The sequence below is a fragment of the Hippocampus comes genome, unplaced genomic scaffold, assembly GCF_001891065.2.
Source record: "Hippocampus comes isolate QL1 unplaced genomic scaffold, H_comes_QL1_v1.1 scaffold9, whole genome shotgun sequence".
NCBI classification, from domain to species: Eukaryota; Metazoa; Chordata; class Actinopteri; order Syngnathiformes; family Syngnathidae; genus Hippocampus; species Hippocampus comes.
The window spans coordinates 581,780-605,597 of NW_017805275.1; the positions used below are offsets into that span (position 1 = coordinate 581,780).

Genomic DNA, 23,818 nt, shown 5'->3' on the forward strand with positions numbered 1-23,818 from the left:
CTTATCAGATTTTTTTTCTGCTAATCAACATTGTTGTATAAACGTCAATAATTGTTAATTTTTAAAGTTGTTACAACCTGAATCACTGTTTTAAATGACTGCTTTGTTTTTGTCAGTTTTTGGCATTATTAGCTTGGCACACTTGGAACCAAGTACTTGAAAGTTATCTGGTTTCTACCCGGTAGCACCTACAGGTACCGTGCAGTGGAAAAGGGGCAAAAGCGACCCCTATAACATTGTACTCCCAAAGGTAGGGCCTCACTGCAAGACCTCCAAGCCACATTGGAGAGTCCAGCACAGTAAGTGCAACAGCTGTCTCGTATTTAAGCATGACTAGACTTTGTACAAAATGTAGCGGCGCCCAATCAATCAGTAGCGTTTGCTGCCTGATGTGATTGAAATGAAAATCAGAGCCTATCAATCCACTCGGGTTAATTGGTCTAACACAGTCCATTTGTGGAGACTCTCCATTCCCGGGAATGCCCGTGGCCTGTGCAAACTTTAATTAGTCGGTTTTACCTCAGCCAGAGAGGGATTGGCGGCGAGTCGAAAAAAGGTGAAAAGAAAGGTCAAGGAGAGTGAGAACTCTTTAATGCAAATCCGAGCGGACAAAGTATGATTTGTCTAGTCTTTAAAAGTCTCCTACTTAACAATCATCGGCCATTGCTGGATCGCTACTTTCCATGCGGCAAATCATTAATTCATGGACATCGACTCAGTCAGCACTCATATGCCGATATGGACTCATATTTCAGCGTAAATGATGACATCTCTGCTGGAAACTATTGCCCAGTGGCCAGGCTACATGCCCATTGTCGGTTTTAATATTAGTATCAGTCCGCATACATAGCGTGACGTCAAAACCAACAATAAACATATATTGACTCGGAACTTTGCAAGATGTGTTGCATGCAAAGGTGGAATCGCTGTACTGTTCCATGACGGTGTACCCTTTTCTACAGCCTGTGTTTGTTTATGGGGCAAAGAGCAGAACATAAGCAGACAACTCATCGCAGCAGAAAGCATAATTATGTTCCGCCTTTAGCGTCAGGATTCGCCAAAACGTCTGCAAAGTTCATCAGATTTCTGAGCTGTGCACTGCGAAGTTAATAAAGTATGGTCAAATGGCAGCATCAAGTAGTGAAATCTGCACAAACACTGCCACTCAAAGAATGACCCTCAAGGCATCTCCGCAGCAGCAATTTAAAAAAACAACCCCCCCCCCAAAAAAAAGCGGCATGCTAAATGTATTTTATTCAAAAACCAGTCCTGAAAAGGCAACCAGATAACAAGCCCGGCATTCTTGTCGACCATGAAATACAGATCCATGGACAGTGCAGCAAGATAATAATCGGGGATAAAGACAGGAGCTGCGAGGAGGGGGAAAGTCAACAAAGCAAAGACAGAAATAAGATGTCAGAAAAGGAAAACAGAAGCGCTGGGAAACAAAAATAAATACATGAAAAAGGTAAAACCCAGAAGGCAATTTCCAGCATTGTTCCAAAATGGGAATCGAGTTTTTTTTTTTTTACTGCCAATTAAAAAAAAAAAAAAGATTGTGACAAGTTCTTGGACTGAATATTTCCTCCACTCAATCACTGTCACAAAGACTTTATCCAAGTACTCTTATCTGTTCATCAAACACAATTTGACATCACTCCCAATCATTTACTTTAGAACGAGTTGTTGTAAAGAACTTCAAATTACACCTCATTTTACCAGATTTCCTTAAGACAGCCAGACAGACATGCAACAGAAGGTTGGCGCTCCTGGCGATGCATCATTCAAGGCAATGACAACGAGGCATGATCACCGCATTTCAGTTACAGGAACCTACTATTGAGTATATTTGGTCACATTTCCACAACATGCTGAGCAACAATAAATTAAAAGCGGAGAACTTTTGAGACCACACACCCACCTTTACAAAAGCAAGAACTCTCTCGCAATGTTAAGGAAAGAACAAACGGATCGGCGAAAATGTACTTCAATGTGGTCGAAAAAGGCTAATTTAGGCGGATGACTGACCAGTATGTTTCAATCAAGCCTGGTTAACTATTAATATTCCTTCATTGCCAATCACATTGCTTAGTGCGTCCGTCTCTCTCGACTCTAAATTATCCAATTGCATGAATATCAGAGTGAACGGTATCCTGTCAACGCATGTCCTGTCGTGAACTGGCGAGCAGTCTGGGGTATGATGTGTTACCAGCTCACCCTTGTCTCTTTTGAGGAAAGAAAATGGCTGGATGGATATCAATGATCCGGTCAAAACGGGTTCATTATGCAAAGTGGCCTGCAAGAAAATCAAGGCAATGGGTTCTGGTCTTTACTGTGTTGACGCTCGTCATTTGTCTTCAGAACAAAATAAATGCAGGCTGTAGTCAAGTTAGGTGTTTGAAGGACAATTCTGGTAGCCAATGGAGATAATCTTTCGACACTACCACTAACCATGTTTAACAGCACGAGGCAAACTCAAGTGGATTCGCGAGTTTAGGACTGCCATAAAGTACACATTCGTACTATGATGCAAAGTGGTTGGGGAGTTACATTTTTTTAAACAAACGATTCCAATACAATTACTCTGTCTTGACAAGTCAAAAAAAATGTGGTTACTAACGTAACCCAAATGTCGTGTGATTAAACACAGCACCCTCAGTCCTAATTGTAAATCTGATTTCTTCATGGTGCTGCTCAATGTTGGATGGATAGAGATACTTGTATTCGAACGAAAGAAAAGTTCCCTTTAAATTTAGCGTAGCTGAGGCACACGGTCTACATGGTGGAGGCCTAATGGACTCGCTGGAGTCAGTGTGATGATTGACACACACACACACACACACACACACACACCCTGCATGATTAGGATATGCTGATGACAATACGTGAAGTCACTACAAAATACCACATTTATTAACCATGCCAAGTTTAGCCATTTTAATTGTCAATATGGCTTTAAATAGTAAACCTGTTGGTGATTTGTAATGCAAGTGAAGCTTACGTTAGGTAAACGGGTTAGCAGCTATCTCCGTCATAGAAGGGCACTGCAGGATGGCTCGCAATTTTCTTTGTACATGTTGTTTACGATAAATCAGTCCTTTATTTTATTTTTTTGGTCCCAGTGATTAGCGGTCACCACTTCCTCCTTTCCGTCACTTTCAAACTAGCCACGTGTATGTGGCGGACACAACATAGCCAGTTCCCCTGCCTCGTCCTCACTGTAAACCCATCTTAGCAATGACCGTGATAGATAAGTCGGTGGGACCCATTGAGCTGGACGTACAATTTATCCCCCTGTTGCGCTTAAAAGGACAAACACCCTGATGGCTTCTCTGTCTGCATTGAAATGTTAATTTCAATGCAACATTAAATTATGTTGTTGTTGTTTTTTTGTTGTTTTAAATGTGCTGTAATGGTTTCATTTTTTTTTTGTATGTCCCGAATATGTGATAAAGGTACATACATGTATTCCATTACTCCAGAAGCCTGGTGATGCATTTGACAGAGTGTACTCTCTGACAAATGGTTTCACAATTCCAATTTTTCAGGCCCACAGTGTCAAGCTGGTGTTTGTTTTATTCATTTCAGGGTGAGTGTGAATCACAATTTGTAATCACATTGGTCTGTCCACCTCATTCACCTTTTTTTGCACATCTGTGAAGTAATTTACCTTGCGGTGGTTTGAAAAGTCATGATTGTTTATATTCAAAGAGACCCCATTGTGAACACACTCCAGACTTGATTGTTTACCCATCCAGCAGGTGACATCACGGTTGTACCCCCTCCCCCACTCACCACCCCACACCCGCCCACCAACACTCCTGTCTATCCTTGATCCCATTCCTCTCGGCACAAACCAATTCTAGCAATGCGGCTCAACGACAAATCAAACATAATACCATGTAGCAAACTCAGCAGGCAACTGGGTTTCTGGCTGTCTATCTGGTACGGTGTTCGCCACAAGAGAAATAGGGATTGTGTGCACCTTCTGATAGGTATGGAAATCACAAGTCAACATCAAATCCAAATCCAAAGCACTTTTAAAGGGTTGAACATGAAACAACGAGTTGGCAAAAGTTACAAAGTGTGAAAATGATTCTCATTTGAAATGATGAAAACCATGATGTAAAAACAAAATGGAGGTGGGCAAATAAAAATCAATCTGTCAAACTGAAATGGCAATTTTATATTGTTGCAAGAAATCACTTATGATACTAAAGCCAGACGTCATAAAAACATAAGCACTGTATTATGCTCAAGGTGGAGTAGTTTGAACCATTCAGCTACCCGCCCCCCAAAAAAAAAAAAAAAATCTGGCTGCTTCTATCTTTAAGTTGTCATATTAAAAGAGTTATGCTACTTATTAAAAATAAAGCTTCTTCAAAAAGCACCCACAACGCTGGAGTGGATCCTAATCCTTCGATTTGAGTTGGCGATAGATTCATTTGTGAAACACTTGATATTTTATTGGCCAACAAACTCTTCCTTTGACTTCAGTAAGAACCACAGCTCAGCAACTTTGCCAACATCTTAACTTTCCTGAAACTTGCCTCTTCCCTCCATGCATCACTCAAAAGTGGTCAATCCGGTGCAGCAGTGCATCCATCAAGTATTTCCTATAAAAATGGTGCCAGTGTTCTTGTACTCGTATGCTGCATTCAATATGTGCTCCAGAGACTGCTGTCTGGGACCATGGTGGGGGGAAGTTAATGAAGCTTTACCGGTGCTTTTCAATATGTGTAGCTCTGTGACAGTCTTTTTTTTTTTTTTTAAACCAAGTCTCATTGTTAATACGCATCAAATACAAAAGTAGGCTGCTGTGCAAACATCACAATCGCTGGAGGAAGCATGTGAAAACATGTCGTGAATATATCATTTCAACGTAAATATCACCTGTGAATAAAACATAACAGTTTCTGGTTGTTATTTTCTTTTTTTTTATTACATTATTATACAGTAAATGTCACGCAATGAAAAGGGAAAATGGTAAGATGCTCCAAGTGTTGATGTGAAAGTATAAAACAACCATGCTAAAGACAGGACAAATGTAAATGTAACATTTATCTATCATATTGAATCATGTTAATCACAAGGACGGAGCAGATTTCATTACAAAGTACAGTTTAAATTAATAACATTGGCAAATATCGAACAAATAAAATGCAAACTGTCTTGCTTCATAAAGATTGTTCTACGAAGTATATTTTGTTGAATGAGAGTATCTTCGCACTTGCTTAAAACATGATGTGAGCGCTTATGAGCCAGAGTGAATGCATTTGGTCCGCTTATGAAGAAAGTCGAGCACACTTCGAATGACTTTAGCTCAAATATGGACAACATGTAGACTAAAAGTACAGAAAAGTGTTATCACAAGTGTGAAAAGCATTGGAAAATCACAAAATATTAAGATGTTTGCTACAGTTATAGAAAGGTGTTTTATCAATCCTGACAGTATTATGATTTTAACATTTGGGTTCATTACAATTTAAAAGGTTGGATTTCATCCGAATTTTCTTCAGTCCTGTTGTAACTTAATGCATACACTTTACGTGGAAATGGTTGATCTGTTGCCTGGGCCAGAATAGCAAACTCCATCTCTTGGTTCAATGTTAACGTGAGCGCCAAGTAATCCAGCACCAAATGCATGATGCAAAACGCACAATGGATCGTGTCCTGCTTTCGGACTGGAACCAAATCGAATGCGAACGCAATATGGCTGCCGAAATTAGTCGACTAATCATGACGACTCAGTCGGCCCAAAAAGAGGCATTGCTGAACAGAAGACCAAGCACTATGCGGGTACTTGATATAAATCAACTGTGCTGTCTGGTTTTGAACCGTCGGTGGAGGACCTGAGCACATTTCCCCCAAGGTTGCATTCATACACCCATTGCACAGAAAGTATATTTCAAATGTCCTCGTTTTTATCCGAAGGTCACATGGCCTATTCAACAATGACAAATCACCTCTGTCTCTACTGCACACACCCGCATGACTCTTGGTTTTTCCTGACGTTCCCTCTGTTTGGGCTGTCCACCTGATCAATTTTGTAGGACCTGTGAACAGCCACAGCCCTGACAAATTCTTTCATCTGTAGCCGTGCTTGGAGTAGCAGAGGTTATCTGCTAATCTCTGCCCCTTTTAGAGTTGTTTTTTTTTCCCCTCGTGTTTGTTTTTTTCTGCAGATAAAGTCTTAACTTCAAAGTAGCTATTCTTCCTTGTTTTGGGGAGAAAAACCCTGCCACTTCTCATTGCCATTGGTATGTATCCATACATTAGACCAGTGGTTCTTAACCTGAGTTCGATCGAACCCCAGGGGTGCGGTGAAAGGGTCTCAGGGGTTCGATGAAGCCTCGGCTGTGGAGATTAAGACACCATGACTCAATATTTCAATTAGTTATGACCCGCCCGTTTGGCCATCACTGGCTGCAGATGATCACATGACATTGCTTGTCCAATCAGTGCTGCGGGAAATTTAGTTCGCTCAGGAGTCAATGTATGACTGTCGTGATAATACGTGGTGTGATTTTTTTTAGAATGTTTTAATCCATGCTAATTATGTCGAGCAAAAAAAGAAAGTGGTCAGATGAATATGTACAACACGGATTCACATGCATCACAGAACGTGATGGGACTCAGGGTCCTATCTGCATGATTTGTCAAACTATGTTGCGCAACTCTAGTCTCGCACCGGCAAAACTAAAGGAACACTTCTCGAATCATATTTTTATTTTTCAGGAGTAAAGGGTTCGGTGAATGTGCATTTGAACTTGGGTTCGGTATAGCTCACAAGGTTAAGAACCACTGCATTAGACTTACCCGAACTAAGATGCCGTAGTGTGTGTGTGTGTGTGTGTGTGTGTGTGTGTGTGTGTGTGTGTGTGTGTGTATATATATTATTATTTTTTTATTTACTTATTTTTTTTTTAATGTGTTGCCAGCAAAACAGCATATGTTCCATCCAGTTCAGGAGGCTTGAAAGCCTGGGATTCATCAACTGTGATTTTCACCCACTCTTCCGAGCAGATGGAAGTGACTAAATCGTTGTTTAGAGGTGTCAAATCCACATCATTTGAGTTTTATCCCAGATCCTATGCATCTGCCTCTCGACTACCTGGTGAAAGCATATCGAGTCGGCAGTTCATTGTTTGTTCAGGAGACTGGGTCATTTCCCTGTTTGATTTATACACAGTGCTTAATTTCACTGTTTCATCTTGTTGGAATGCCTTCAGCAACCGAGCGGTTGGAGTACGGCCCTCCATTGTTTCAGTAAAGCGTCGCCATGTGGCACGTGGTGCCTTACGAGCAGCATGATGTAACGTTCCAACACAATGTCCTATTTGTAGCATCCACGACGGAAAAAGGTGGCATTCGTCTGTGAACTCACATTTATTAACAACCAAAACAGTGTATGTTTATGCCACCCCTTGGTGACAGAAGCAGGAGGCGCTTACTCGCTTTTTTTCTTCCGAATGATGCGCTTATGAACTCGGAAATATCAGCACTCAAGGTAAGACAACATGACATTTTTGCCACTTACGTCACACAACAATAACACATAATTAAGTTTGTTGCAATATCCAACATTATAAAGAGAAAAAAAATGGATTGGTGCCCAAAAAGAATGATAGTTACACTGTACTGGTGAAACTCTGCATAGTGTTTGGTTCCATTTTGAAATGCACAAAACAATGAAAGCTAAAAAAAAATTAACATAAAAAACAAGGCCACACGATAGACTTAAGTTTCTCCCTCATTTATAAACATATTAGGAATGCTGGTACAAGCTGCAAAGTTTAATCGATGTTGAAAGTGCTATCATCTTAGTTGTCTTTATGATGAATTTGCTTGTACGCACCTTAAAGAAATCAATCTGTAAACTACTGATGGTTATTACAAGTAATTGCTTGTTGGTGAGATTCACCCCAATTTATTTATGGGGAGTTCCAAGAATGACAAGCCAAGACTATATGGGATCATGTAAACCACTACTGGACGCTTATTGGTCAAGCAAATTTCTCATCGCCATGTCAGGCTATTGTTATCATGCCCTGTTGCTGTGCGAATTATCTGTACTATTGTAATCCACATTCGCTACTTCGCTGCCCTCAGTCTCCTCTCAAAAAATTGTCAAGGAGGCATTGCGCCATGAGCAGCTCAAAACAATACCAGAAAAAGATGACATATCCAAAACAGTTCATTAAACCGTGTCTAAAGATCACAAGATGGAGGGAGCAACGCACAAAGGATATTTATTTTTAAAGAGACGGATTTTGATGACTGAATTAGAGTACCAGAAGCGCAGTAAATGCACACGGGGGGTGAGGATCTGGGAGGCTGTAGGCTGCAGGTATCAAAGGCAGCTAATATTCAGAGGGCTAAAGTTAAAGTGCACTGCGAAAGCCAAAATGGCTCTCATCAGAGAGGAGAAGATTAAAATCAGTGGGACATCACACCAAAGCAATATGAAGCCGGAATTAGAGCAAATCTCTCTCCCCCTCACACACACACACACACACACATTGTTCATATATATATGGATGTGTGCGCATGCGTGTGTGTGTGCTTGTGTGTGTTTAAACACATACTCTCAGGATGATTTCAGAAAGTGACATGGATATGAAAAGGTCGACATATTAATATACCCATAGAAGGAGCCAGTATGGATATTTTGCCAGGAACGCTGATGGAAATACTAAATCATCACATTAGGGGGTCCACGGTTTATGGTGGAGTTTATCTATATATATATAGATATATATATACACTGTATTATCAATGGCAATTGCTGTAAGAGAAGAGCACAAGGGAAGGGCAACGTGTCCACCTTTATCCCAAATAGCGTCTTGAAATATGTAATTTGTACTGTTGTGTGTAAATTTCATTCAGAAACAGCTATTTCTCACAGGTAATTGACACGACCTCATTATTTTGTACTTTTGCAGCGCCACAGAGCATATATATGTGTGTGTGTGTGTGTGTGTGTGTGTGTGTGTGTGTGTGTGTGTGTGTGTGTGTGTGTGTGTGCGCGTATGTAAGGCAATTACTGTACTTATTAATATTTAAGAGTCCATTCCCCATTCATATGTGAGATAGATGAGCAGGGTTGAGAACTGACTGTTGAGATCATCGCAGTGGGCCAAACAGAGAGAAACGAGGCTGTTTTGTGTTTTATTGAGACAAATGTACCCTGCCTGTGCCAGCAATTAATGGCCTCTTGTTCAAAATGAGGAAAATGCTACCATTTGGATCGTTTGTTTATTTAAATGAGATAAACCTACAAAGTATTAAACCATCTTGAAATAACAATGGATTTAATTTAATCCGAACTCTGTAATTTACTAGTTGGAATCAAGGTCTTCAGCCATCAAAATAATTAAGCAAAGGAAATGGGGGGCTATCCTTCAGCGACAATACTAGACACTTGACAGGATGAGTATGTGGGAAAATGCCAATTGTGGTCACGTTTGTGGGGAACAGATGTTAAACAATGAGCTGGACAGAAAGTGGCCATTTCTCTTGAAAAGAAGCTGGCCCGGGGTTGTGACGGATACTGACATGTCCAAAAGAGTTTGGCGTGGCTGACAAAATGACACAGGAGGCCTTATTTTCTATCATATTGCAATTAAACAACATACTTTTTTTCTAAAACCCTTTTCCCCATTGCGGTTCTTTGTAAGCTTGTGCCAATACCAAATTACTTTCAAGAAGAGTCACCTACGAACAATTTGGAGTCTTCAGTGAGCCAAACACGCATGTGTTGGGAGTAGAGGAGATATCAAAATGCATTGCTGTGTTTAATGAATTTATGACAGCGGACTGTAACCAAAGAGGAGAGAAGCTAAGTTTGCCTTACCTGACAAGGTAGCGCTTCTGTTGCCGCCTTGAGATAGTGACCTTGAGCAAAGCGTGACAAATAAAGCTTTAACAAGATGAATACATTTTCAGTGACTATTAGTGTGGCAGTTTGTGAGCAAACATGTAGGTTTGAGTTGTAGGTTTCTTTTTTCTCTTTCAATAGCCTCCCCTCCCCCAGTGAGGTTACTGAGCATCACGTGGGGTTCCTACCAAGCTTTGAGTGTGCCTTTGATCTGGTGGCTCGATTGGCCCTGACCTGATCTTAACAGAGTTATTAAGAGGCGGTGTCCAAGATGCAGCTTCACCCCCACGCCCTCCCTCCACCGATTTCATCGTTACCACCATTTTGGCAGGGTCATTACTGGGGATCTGCTGGTGCTAGACTTGAGGTTTTGTGTGTTTATCGTGGCAGGGGTGTGAGTGTGAAGAGAAACGACAAAGGGATTTCATCTACCCCACATACATACCCATGGGATGCAGACGACGTATGCGGCAATCAGCAAGGAGTTGACATACAGCTACAAAACTAGATTGAAAGAAAAAATTCCAACTAGAGCTACAGTTTAGGGATTGGAAATCAGAGAAAACGACTTCGGAAAGTAAACTCCCAAATCGCATTTCTAAGTTACCTAATTGGGGGGGGGGCATTTCCAGAACATATTTATTCGTATTTATCCAAACCTCAGAGATAAACCTCTTCATATTCAACTTGGTCGGCATCTTGAACTGCCTGCGTCACTGTCTTAAAGAATTTAATGCCATGCACTACAGCGGTTGCATGAGTATGTGGTATTCTGCGGAACAGCACAGTTGAACCTCGTTACAGCGTACCTCGAGGTACATTAACGAATCTGTACGTTATAACGGTAGTCCGTTGTAACCATTTCCAATAAAATGTCCACCAACTACAAAGTATAATACAGTATGAATATTTATAGATGTAAAAACATGAACATGTAATCCAGTGTAAACATGTCGATGTGTATATGAAGTAAAAAAAGATTTTACAAGACATGAGACAAACAACGGAAACGTTCCTACTTCATCTCTGAAAACATTCAGTCAGCAAATGTTACCCGTCATAGGCAACTGCCAGTTCCGCCAACTAAGCCAACTTTCGTCAATTTACGGAGTCTCGGCTGAGCTTCCTTTCGAAAGTGAGAGACGATTTCAGCCTTCACAGACAGCGAGATTCGCTTAAGTTTACCAGACATGTTTCCAGACAATGTGCTCAGGACCGCGCTGCGCACCGAGTCGATCAGTAGCATTGCTAAGCAACAGAGGGGAATCCCGCACTGCACGATTTGAATTATTGTTTATCTTGCCGCATAGTGTGGCATGTCCTATATTGTACTACGACTTGTGTCTCGGCATTGATCAATGGTCAGTTGACGCAAAACGCCCTTCCCTCCTGACCAGCGCGGTCTAGCTCTCTTTTCTGCGCAAGTTATCTCGCGAGAAACAAGTGCAGGTTCAAAAAGGTGTTATGTCCATGTGGCTACCCCTGAAAAAATGCCATCTCCTGCCACAGGATTTCACACACATTGAGTGAAAGCGGTGCGACATTATTATTGTTATTTCTTTAACTCGTTTAATGCCAAGGACGTTTTCCCACGTTTTCCTAAAAATCTAGGCCTTCAATCCCAGGTACAACTTTAAGTATTTTTAAACATTTTTCACATGATAAAGAAGAGTCTGAAAAAGGCTGACACTGAAAGAGTTGAAGATAAAAAGCACACTTTTGCGTTCATCGATTTTCCATTTATAAACAAAGTTTACACAAAAAAGAAAAGTGCTTGCATTCAATGATCGATAGCTGAGTGGAAAAGCAAAAGAAAGTATTCACGCTCACACATTCAGCAGTAGACTCGAGATGCGTTCAAGACCACTCACGCAGTAGGACATCTCAAACGAACATCCAAAACATCATTTATTGAGCCAAAGAGCAATGACGAGTACGTGCGCACATTGTAGGGGGTACGCAAAGACATTTCATAATGTGTTTGCCAGATCAATAACCCCCGGCACAGATGTTTCATTAAAGCTTTGATGACTGATGAAAAGTAAAGAAATCTGCTATAGCGAGTGTGAATATTATTCCTTCTCAATGTTTTGTTCCTGATGTTTAAATCTTATATACCTGCTGACAGGGGACTTATTCAAAGCAGCTCCAATTTCTTGGGTGGTAAATGTTATAAGTTATACACAACAAATACGGGTGAATTCTTCATTTTGATTGTTATTGTTTTCTGCATAGTACTTATTTTCAAGGCAGCTTAAACACACGCCCAAAAAGGGTAGGAACCACTGCTTAAGTGCTTGATTCTGACGAAAGAAATGGGAAGCTCGGTGTATATTTCACACCAATTGAATGCGTACTGCAAGCGAATGATTCTGCCGAAATAGATGGAACACAATGCACATTTGAATTTGTTACAACAGAGCTTTGAGAGGCAAGTGAGGAGGCAGGAGCGCATGCCATACGCTCTTGTAAAAGGCAAAGGCTTTTCTGTTGGCGCTGGCAAACATCATCCCGCCGTCGCAAACCACCCCCAAACCCCCAACCCATCCGTCCCTGCAAATGTTTTTAGTCTGCTGTTGTGTTCCACTGTAGAGAGTGCCGAGCCTGAATTGCATGCCCGACGCTCTTTGTTCCTACAGGAGCCGAGCTCCTGCACTTGTTTCCTGCATGCCCACAGTTTCCCTGCTGCCTTGTTTTTGAGTCCCACCTCAGCGAGGAACTTTGCCGCCAGACTATGATATTGGCGGCAGAACGCATTTGAGTCTCTAATGAAGTTTAACATGCATCTTCTAGGAATGTAGGAGAACGCTGGACTACCACGACCAGAAAAAAAAACCTCATGCAAGTATGAGAAGAACATGTAAACATCACACCAGTAGGCCGGAGCCAAGATTCAAGTCAAGTCAGAGCTCTCAGCTGTGAGGAACACATGCTAACAATACGCCACCGTGTACCGTACACTGTTAAAAAAAACTTGGGAGAATTTAAGCAACAGAGTTTACATAACTGGTGTCCTTTGTGTTGTTCCCCCCTCACAACTTAAGGTTACAAGGAAAAACAACTGTTTTGGAGTCAACAACGTGTTTGCTTTATTGTGCTAACATTGTTGCCATGAATGTCAATAAATGATATTTTTAAGTTGTTCCAACTTTAATGACTGTTTTACCTGCAAATAAAATGCAAGTTGTGTTTTTTCGAGCGACGTTATAACCTGCAACCATTGTCACTTCATGTTTCAATTTCAATGGCAGCCTGTTATGGCACCCAACTAGTCAGGTCTGAATTAATAGTGCTCTCACTGCCAAGCAGTGCAATCTATCACCGGCTTCACTTTCAAGATGTAGCGAGTAAACAGCACAACCTTATTAACACAGAATGCTTGATCACATTGGTTTGTAACAATCAAAAATGAAAGGATTTATCATCGCCACCCCTAATAGATGTAATAGGGTAATTGTCACAATGTGGGCTGTAAACTAAAGAGACATAAACCTGCCAGTTCCCAAGCACAACAATGAATGAACTACATGAGGCTGTCTGCGAGCACAGCTGTTTAGTGTCTGGAGAATTTACAGCTACGTGGGAGCGGATTAATGATGTTTGCAAGAAGAAGGGGAAGAATACAAACAGTCTGGTGGTGGCACTGTGTGGGTGGGGTTTAATGATAAGAAGAAATACCCAAACAAGGAAAGGAGAGGCAGCAAAGACATTGGTCACCTCCGACGAAGAAATATGCGACAGCGGCTTAAGTTGAGCTTGTTTACACAAGCACAATTCATGACGGGCCTCCCATAAGTCCGGCAAGCCAAAGTGAGTATTTCAAGCAGGTGAGAAGGCATTTGACAAGGGCAGTCTCGCCCCCCCCCATGAATTATGCATCATCAAAGGTGAAGGGAGGAAAGGATGAGATGTGGCTCGCAACATCAATGAGCCCCCATAATGAAGGCTTAAAAGTCTGATGGGATATATTTATGGCTACAACCTGATCGGCATCCCCAAAAGCTTGTATGTAATCAATACTCATTATTGTCAAAGACGCATAATGAATACACGAGGCGTAATGCGGGGGGGATTTCAGTTTCAATCTGTCACAACATTGTATAAGGGAGCCATGTCCGTCAGCCGTAGATGTGAGGCAACGGAGGAAACATTTTGGGGGCTGCCAAGTTTACCGGCATTCATCTTATTCCAAATTGAAGTGCAAAAGTTCCAGCTGAATGGATTGCCTGTCAAATGCAGCGGACCACGGCAACACGCGTTCAATCCTGGAGTGAATCTGATTTGATCCCGAGAGCGGCACAAAGGCAAAACCCACTGATTGATAAAGCCAAGCCAAGTCGGAATGGATGGGGGGGGGGTCAATGAAATGAAGAAGAAGAGTGTTAAGAAGGAAAGCAATGTGGGCGAGGAAGAAAAGAAGCATTAAAAAAAAGGGAGAGGAAGCAAGAGTAACAAACTCTTTCAATAAGACACAGCCAGGTTGTTCTCAAAGGACCATTTCATGTGTTGCACAAAGATTGAAAAGATGAGAGCAAATAGAGATGAGGGGCTCTGATAATGTACCGTGGGTCGGCGGTCACAATTTTTCGATCTTGGAGCATTTGAAGGTGTCAAAGGTGACATTACATTCTATGGTCTTTAAAAAAGGAAGACATTCGCCTATTGGCATTAACTCGAAAGGTTAGCGGAGATCCAGATCACCTGGGACCCCAACGAAGTTACGATCGCAGATGGATGGACAGTCAGCAATATTGCTTAATCAGTGATAATATAAACTATTTCATACATTCGTGTATGCACATTTCTGTGTATTTCACAACAAATCTATTGTTTCAATATGTATTTAAATGTATCTATGAGTCCTTGAATGACAGGTACTGGGAAACAATCGTGAAGAGGAACAAAATGTATGCAATATTTAAAAAAAAACGGGGGGACACAGAAGAATGAAAAGTGAGGTGTGCAAAACAACTCAGCCCCTCTGAGCGGCGGGGGGGGCACATCGTGAATTTTCCCAAACAGCCGGTGTATTACCAGGCCGGTTCTGGCCGTCTCTCTTTTATGTTCACTTTTATGTATAGAATACTTCTGTGAAAGTGTTTTTTGTTTCTTGTAAGTGTTCTATAAATAAAGCTGAGTCGAGAGAGAGTTAAACCAAAAATGCATTTCTTTGTCTATGTTTCAGACAACCAAACACACCACCAAAAAAACTGACTTATCTTTACCATTGTGTTGTGTTTAAGTTAACAATATGCAAGATTATTTGTCTTACACAGTCCAAACAGCAGCACCCTTCTTGTTGTTAATCAGTTCTGACAAACCAAATGCGAGGTTGTTTGACAAATATTTATATATATAATTGTGAGCTCAGATCGACTTCATCTCCCTGTGACCTTGAACAGGCTCGGATGTAGAGAAAACGGATAGATGGACATTTGATGATAAGTAATTGCAGCATTAGCTAATTAATATTAATGTGAATCACAAATGTCATCCCCCCACAATTGATTTGGGCATTTTTGAAAGGGAAGAAAATTATCCATTTTGATATTTTAGCTCCATTTTGATATTTTAGCTGATCTGACAATTGGATCAGTTCCACTTCTTGAAAGTGAGAGACAAAAAAAAAAAAAAAGGTTTGTTTTTTTGGGGGGGGTTATTCGAGACTTCTACTCATAATAAAGATGAGAAAAATTCAGGATTGTCGTTGTGTTTGTTTCATTCCTTTGTATTGTAACACTTAGAAATGTGGCTTCTACAGATGCTTTTATGCACCATTTACGGAGGCCAGCTCTGCAGGGAATGCATTTCCACCTGCTTGCCTCAGCCTTTGTGATACACAGAGACACACACCGATTGGGCATGAAGAGCTACCTCCAAGATCACACAAGTTTTTTTTTTTTGTTTTTTTTTTTTAAACATGAATTGTTTATCCTAATGTAAAATAGGATCCAACCGTGAAGTCTGCTTTTAAACTGTTGAATCAGCAGAAAGACGATGCTTGCAAAAGGCTGAGGTTACAATAAGAGCCTCGTATGCCACACATTGTGACACATTTTCAGCATTTTCCACACAAAGCCACCCTGGCTGGCTCCACCGCCTCTTGAGTGGGCTCCCTTATCAAACGTTAAACAGCATTTTTCATTCATGCCAAAATCATGTTCTGTTTTAACAATCCTGGCATGAGAGCTGATGCAGGGAAGTTGCTGCAGGGGTAATTGATAGGGATCCAGCAAAGAGTAACGCACAGGGGAAACGCTGGATCGTAAATTATTATTCTGCCTGCGGGAATAGGGTCTACCTATGGCGCTTTTTTTAAGCCCCAAGGGGAGAAAGATAATTTTAATAAATATTATACTAGGTCATTTAAAGCAAAATTGAAATGATGATTCCATATTGAGCTGTAGTCTGAAATCGGCAATTATTCCCTCGTCTTTTTTTTTTCTTTTTGCTGATTCGTTTGTTAGTTTCTGCAACAAAACATGGTGAAGAATTGAGGCAATGGCCAAGAAACAATTAGGTTGATTCACATCCATCCATCCATCCACTTGCTAATACACTTAACCTTACAAGGATCGGCGGGCAAGCTGGCTCCCTGGTGTCTCGGGGCAGTAGGTGGCTTACACCCTGAACAGGTTGCCAGCCAATCGCAGGTTTATCAACATGTATCGAGCAGAGATGAAAGTGGACTTTCCTGAAAATACAAATGCGAGCAAAACTGACTTACCAGTTTTGTCGATCTTTCTAGTGTAGTCGGACAAAAATCTCCGTTCAGGTCCGTTTTCCTCAAGCCATGACCACTTGAACTTGTTCCTAACACTCGCGTCTATTGCACGTATGTCAGCTTGCATGTCTACCTGTTTGAACATTGCGCTGGGGCCGTACCTGGCCGATCACGCATAAATTAGTTTACACAAAACGCTATTCAAATACTCGACATTCAATGATTAATCTGTTTTTTGTGTGCACACGTGCACCCTTTGTGGCTTCCGTTCTAGCCGAAATTGCAAAATCTCCGAGATATGGCGAGGCCATGAGAATGTGAGGGGAGGGGTGTTAGTGTTTCTAGTGTTAGTGCCTCAACATGGCTACGCTCATGAAAGCAAAACAACGAACTCAAACGCGTGTTCGTTCAATTTTGTCAACGAATATCCGGATTAATTTTAGGCAATTTTTACTCAATTTTCCAGAGGAATTTTCATGAAAATTTGAATATCCAGAATTCCGGGAAAATCCAGAGGACATTCATCACTAATCGAGTAACCAAAGACTCACAAGCATCAGGAAAACATCCAAACTCCACACAAAAAGGCCTGAGTTGAGATTTGAACCCAAAAACTCCAACCATGAGGCACACACGCTAACCACTAGGCTGCCGTGCTGCCACAAAAATGTTTTGTTTGTTTTATCCGAAATGTCCTAAATTGTAAAGAAAACAAATTGCAAGAAGATGTCTACAGGTATGCAGTCGATTGTCAATTTCAGAAAAAAAGGTTTCTGACAGATAACCTCAAGTGAAATATGGCCGGTGAGCTTGTCCCTGCCACTTTATTAAGCCTCGCTACAGCCTACTCCCTTTTCATCTGTATTATGTCAGGAAATCACCTGGCGGCTATCGAAGCAAAATGCCTATTTATTTCAGAGATGTATAGAAAAAAAAAGATTGATCAGCTTTGGGTGAAAACCCAGAGGCTGTAAGAAAGCTGTTGGTGTCCAAACAGACGTTGAGTGTATGGCTACGGCTGAAGGATTGGTTATAGTTATGTCCGCATAGCCTGACAAAGCTGACATTTGACTGCTCAGCACTTGACAGGGCTTGAACTTCTCTCTCCACTGCTGCTAGAATTATTGGGGTCAACTACACAAACACACACTGTCAAATAGGGGGATCACACATCACATCACCATGAAAGCAAAGTGCTTCCACATACACAATTCCATCCATAGATAAAGCCTATCTGTACAGTTTTCTTTACTATCCAGCCGCAAGTTAGGAAGCCTTGGTGAAAAAAAAATGAATCAGAGCAGCAAACATCCCAGAGCGAAAAAAAAAAAACAAGAAGAAAAAAACATCTTCAATGGACGACTGGCTTGCTGGACTAAGAAAGGCAAGGAACAAACCAAACATAGATCTTCTCGGGTCAAACATCCTCTTTGTCTGCCCACACAGAATGCTGATGGGAAAAATGCTCCTCGAAGATAGAACGAACATATACAACGCACATTGAGAGAAAACATATATGAACACCCTGCAGCAGGAGCATTGCTAGCCTTAATTGGCACAATGATGAGAATTAAGGACAAACTGACTGCTGTAATTAATATTTCAGGAAAAAAAAAAACTGTCATGGGATTAAAGTGGCTAGACAGAGATGCTAAATGAAGCGCACGAGGAGATTAATTAAGCAAGGAGGGCCATGCATGTGGGGGCTGGGGAGAAGCGAAAAGGTGAGACAGTGCCTCCTTTCTTACCTTTGCTCTGTGACGAGAAACAGTGGGAGAGCTGAACAAACAGGTCGGGATTCTCAAACCTCTCCTCTTTCACTTTGATCCAGATGCAATTCTCCGCCATTTCTTGCGGCACTATCTGAAGTAACACAAGGATTCCATTATCAGCCCAATCGGAGAGCGCATAAAAGTGCCACTCAAAAAAAGTCTCACTGGATAGGGTGTGTGTTTTCGCACACACACACACACACACACACACACACACACACACACACACACACACACACACACACACACACACACACAGTCACCCATGTCCTTGTTTTTGACTGGAGTCACTCTGCAGGAACAAACGCCCAGTGGCTATATCTGACTTTTGTGACTGTGTATTTAACGCGTGTGTCATCGCCTATATCCAATAGGAGGGGTTTGACACTGATCGAACATATGAAATAATAAGCATGTGCAGATGCCCTAATTGCTTGTAAATCATTAGTGTTAACATTGGGCCTTGATTCAGAACGTGGCATCTGTTATTTGTTGATAAAATCAAACGTACTTTTTTTTTTGTGCTCGGGCCAAAGCTCTGTCTAAAATAAAGCAATATATCGTACTGCTTCGGCACCATCTTGTGGGATCTTGTTGCCAAGGAACTATGTTGAAGAGATGGGAGGGGTTTCATTTTCATACCCTGATTACAAGACCCCCCCCCCCCAAAAAAAATTAAATGGAGCATCTGTAGACAGATTTTCCAAATGTGTGGCTGGGCTTGGTCCCTATCCCCTGCCAACAGTAGGGGAACACTCTAAACCTGAATGCATTCAAATGTTACACATTATGTAGCCTTTCGTTGGCCTACGCTTCCCCTTACCTCCCTTTGATTTCAAGGCTAACTGCATTACTGCACGATTTAATTGTCTCCACTTACGTTGTAATCAAGATTGACGGTGGGAGTTATTTAATGTGTGTATTTGTGTTGATGACTGACCTTTCTGTAGTGGTTTATCTCCATGAGATCAAGATGGGATTTGCAGGGAATTTCCTATCTCTGAGTTGAGGCTGCTTTCTGAATTCGCCAATATTAAAATGTCACATCTGTATCCAAATTTTGAAGAGACCTCATTCAGATTTAAAGATATCTGATTCTATTCATCCATTCATTTTAGTGCTTGGCCTCATTAGGCAGCTGGAACTAAGCTATAGCAATTTGAGCAAATTTATGATTTTAGAAGTGTGTATCAAACAGGTAATCATTTGGAGTGATCAGTACCCAAAAATGAGTTCTCTGGTTTAAAAAAAAAAGAAAAAAAAGCATATTCAAATCATGTCACCCTTTTTCTTTTTTTTTCCTGAATTTTGTCAGTGCAACCAGTGGCATTAATCCAGCCTTAAGTATTGTATGAGGAAACAGAAATGGTCAGGGAAGAAAAAAAAAATGTAAAGTTCATCCGTAATCAAAACAAAATGGTAAAAATAAAGTGGCTACCACAAGCAAGCTGGAGATGGCTAAATCACTGATTTCACCTAATCGAAGTAGCCAAAGTGCATTTTTGGTACTGTAATTTGGAGTAAAACAAGAACATGTTTAATTGAACCTTTTTCATTTTGTGGAAGAAATCACACAAAGTGAATGCGAAATTTTCGGCCTCGCCAAGTAATTTAAGTAAATCTCATTTCTTTGAAAGCACCCCAAAAAATTGCCTCAATAGGAATATAAAAATAATTGCCACAATTCTGGATAGGAGGTCCATATTTCAGCTCATTAAACTAACTCATAGCATTATTTGCCTTGATAGAACTTCTCATTTTTGGAAATGTGTTCCGAAAGTAAGAATAAAAGCCAATATCATATCAGAACAAAAACAAGCACAGTCCCCCTTGTTTCAAGGTATTTTATCTTGTTGATGTTTACATTTTTGCAGCGTATGTGCCACTGATGTTTGCCCAAAGGGTGCATATCACTGAAACTAGTCTTGAAAATATGGTGTTACAATATTGATGGAAATAGAAGCTTGTGAGAAAAACAACAAAAAAGCCTAAAGGCTAGGAACTTCACTACTGAAAATTTCTAACAGATATATGGTAGAGTTTCAAACAAACTGTGCAAAAAAAAAAAAAAAAGACTCGCGCAATGGCATGCGACACTATTTTTTTTTCTCACTCCAATTACTTGTGACTGATAATGCGTTCTATTGGCGATAGAGAGTAGAAAGCGGATATTACCCCAAATGCGTCATAACGTCGGTGTGTTTTTCAAACATGGAAATAACTCGTCACAGTGCCACCACATCACGACAAACTGGAAGGCATATCCAAATTATGTGGAGACAAATGTGTATGATTAAATCCAATTCTGATGTCAGCAGCTTTGTCACTTTCACGATTCTAACTACTCACGGGCCCTACTATACTATATTATATGCGGAGCTATGATTTAGTAATTGCCTCGAACTTATTTTGCGAAGTTGTTTGATTCGTGCTCTGGCAGGACAAACTGTGGATGGAACTGCGATGAAAAATAACTACAACTTTATCCAACTAATTCACATTTGCCGCCGACACCCGTGCACTTCAAATCTATGAAGGCAGGAGACTGTTTTGCCTGTCAAAACAATACATTGTTTGTCCTCCGGTGCTTATGAATTTCATTTGCATCACCAAACCACTCTTCCTGCAAAGCAAAGGTATTTTTCAATGCGCACCACAACTCCTGAACATGGACTAATCACAGTGACACGATCATAAATATATGTAACTTTATACATAAGATTCAGCTGAGAAGGCAAAATAGCAAATGTTCTATCGCTGGCACCATAAAACATCCGCTTGTTAGTGCATGTATAGGAATCCAAAATACATTTGCATATATGGCTTTTTAAAAAGGTCAATTTAAGTGTGTCAGAATGTGACACTGGCCTAAAGTTAAAAATGGTTATTCTGATGAGGTGGCATGGAAATATAACTGTTTTGATTCAGTTATGATCACAATTTTCCATTCTGAGGGCGTTTGAGGGGAAAGGATTGTTTACCTTGGGATCCTTGCGACCGCTTCTTTCTTTCTAAAGCCTTCATGGAAGGTATGCAGTTTAAGTTAACTGCTATATCGTGAAATGAAAATAAAACAAGACACAGGTGTTGACTTCAACCGGTGCTGCTTTTTAAGAATCACCATTTAAATACAAAGAACTAAGTTAACAACGTTGATGGCATTTTAAGGCCGGGCGCACAATGGCAAATTTCTGCGTCTGCCTGGGCAGTTACGGCTCTTCACATGAAGACCAAACAAACCTTACTTTTCAATGTGCATTCTGTCGTTGTCTTTATGTTTGATGTACCCTCCTCTGGTGGCATCGCAAATAAGGTATACGATATTATTACATTGTCACTTTAGCCATTTTGTTCTGAGTAGCCGTGACCCAGACGTGTGTACCGCATCATGCTGCTCGTCGCATTGCTGTATTTCCTGTTAAATGCTCATCATCACACTGATCCTTCCCGTTTGTCATCGTGTGTACCCTTCTGTGGTGTGCTGTTGGCACCCCCCCGCCAAAATACAAAAAGTCAAAGAAATAGTAAACCAAAGGTGTGAAGTCAATGCGTTAGATGCTCAATGAGTTGGATATTTTCAACATACTCGACAAGCTTTCAGGTGATTGAATTGAGGTGATACAACTCCAGCTTCTATTATTCATGATTTAAGGTGCAGTGAGTGTAGTCTCCGCGTACCTTGTTCCAGTTGACTCTCTTCATCACCGTGTCGGGCTTGTAAACCTTCTTGGGCTGAAGTCCATACGGCAGTTTGAGGACAGGAATCGAAGGAGGTGGAGGAGGCCCACCCCGGCCCCCAAAGAAAGGCGGAGGGGGTGGGGGCCCGCACCCGGGCGGCGGCGGTGGAGGTGGTGGCCCCCCACCCGGAGGAGGAGGCGGCGGCGGAGGCGGTGGAGCGCTGGCATGGCCGGGCAGAGGAGGTGGCGGTGGTGGAGGACAGCCGCCCGGGGGAGGTGGTGGAGGAGGAGGCGGCGGCGGCGGTGCCGCGGCACCTCCCGGTTGTGGTGGTGGAGGTGGTGCCCCAGGCACAGCTGGAACAGCTGCAATCTGTGAGAAGACATGGATGCCGTTTTTTGTTTGTTTGTTTGTTTTTTTGAATCAAGGTGCTAAAGAATTTTCCTTTTACCTGCTACGAGGCTTTATTATGTTGCCAAGAAGATTTAAAGACTTACATCTTTGTTTTCTTTGGGAAAGCGGAATGGGTTTCAGCTCTGCCTGTGCAGCCTTAAAATATGCAATTACTGGACCTCACCACTGCAGCTGAGACTGAGGAGGGGTAACGCAGTCCCTCAGCATGACTCCACTGACACTTTCACCACATAAACACTGCAAGTCTGAGTCAAAATGCCAATCGGAAAAAAAAAATCAAATAAAAAATGCAAATTTGGCAATTATGGGTACCCAAAAATGGCCATGGTGTCAGCTTCTTAGATGTGTGCTTTGCCCAAAACCAACACACCTTTATGAGCATTCTCCAAAGCCACTTTGCTTAGAATGTGATTGACATCTTTTTTTTCACATGTTGTGATTCATTACATCATGACTGATTGTTTATTAGGGCTAAAATTAGAGCTCCTCTCTGTGACAATACAGATTTGACGATTATGTGTCTGTCAATCTCAAACCCTCTGTGGCCCATTTCCTATTTCAGTGCTGATAAAAGCAAATTGAAGGAAATTAACTGCTAAATTAAGAGTGTGTTTGCGTTCCATATTGATGGTGAGTTTATCTGAAAGGGGTCTGGATTCATACTGTCGACTCAATGAGGAGGTCAGCGTGGCAGCTAATTAACTTCAAATGCTATGTGATTCAATACTATGTCCCAATCTCATATCAGAGCGTCAAATCAGCAGCAAGGTAATTACTAATGAAAATTGCACTCCACAAGCAGGAAATGTGAGCGGGTAAAAACATTACAGCCTGTTAGCAATTCCATTTGATTTTGGTTTATCGACAATACTATTGATATCTGCAAAAACAGAGGGTTCGGCAGTCTTGTCAGATGAAGTTAAAAACGGTGTACAGTGTAAGAATCTGTTCATGCAGTACAAGAAAGCGATCTCAGTTTTCGCTGCTGGACTGGCTGTTCTTTCATTTGATTGGATCATGTTCATGACTTAAAGTGTTTTTTCTTCCACATACTTACTATAATTATGAGTTGACTACTGGGTTAACATATTTCGTGTTTGGCTTCCATACAAACTTTGGTTATGTGGTCGGTTTAGGAATGAAACTGCACCATAAACCGGAGACCCCTTAATGTGAATACCGTAGATAGTATTTCCATCAGCGTTCCTGGCAAAATGTCTATACTGGCTCCTTCTATGGGTATGTTAATGTGACGACCTTTTCACATGCATGTCAATTTCTGAAATCATCTTTACAGTACGTGTTTAAACACACACACACACACACACGCACGCACGCACACACGCACACACA

General features: G+C 41.3%; 1 protein-coding gene across 9 annotated transcripts in view; it reads right to left on the reverse strand.

The window, feature by feature from the left end:
• diaph2 (diaphanous-related formin 2) overlaps positions 1 to 23,818 on the reverse strand; it is a 375,631-nt gene that overhangs the window by 206,942 nt on the left and 144,871 nt on the right. For all 9 annotated transcript variants that reach the window (XR_002168264.1, XM_019869829.1, XM_019869828.1 and 6 more), the window contains 2 exons: positions 22,055 to 22,423; positions 18,353 to 18,467 (listed from right to left, as the gene is read on the reverse strand). Coding sequence is in view for 8 of the 9 variants with exons in the window: in XM_019869829.1 (XP_019725388.1) it covers positions 18,353 to 18,467; positions 22,055 to 22,423 (484 nt within the window). In the remaining variant the exon portion in view is untranslated. The remainder of the gene's footprint in view (positions 1 to 18,352; positions 18,468 to 22,054; positions 22,424 to 23,818) is intronic.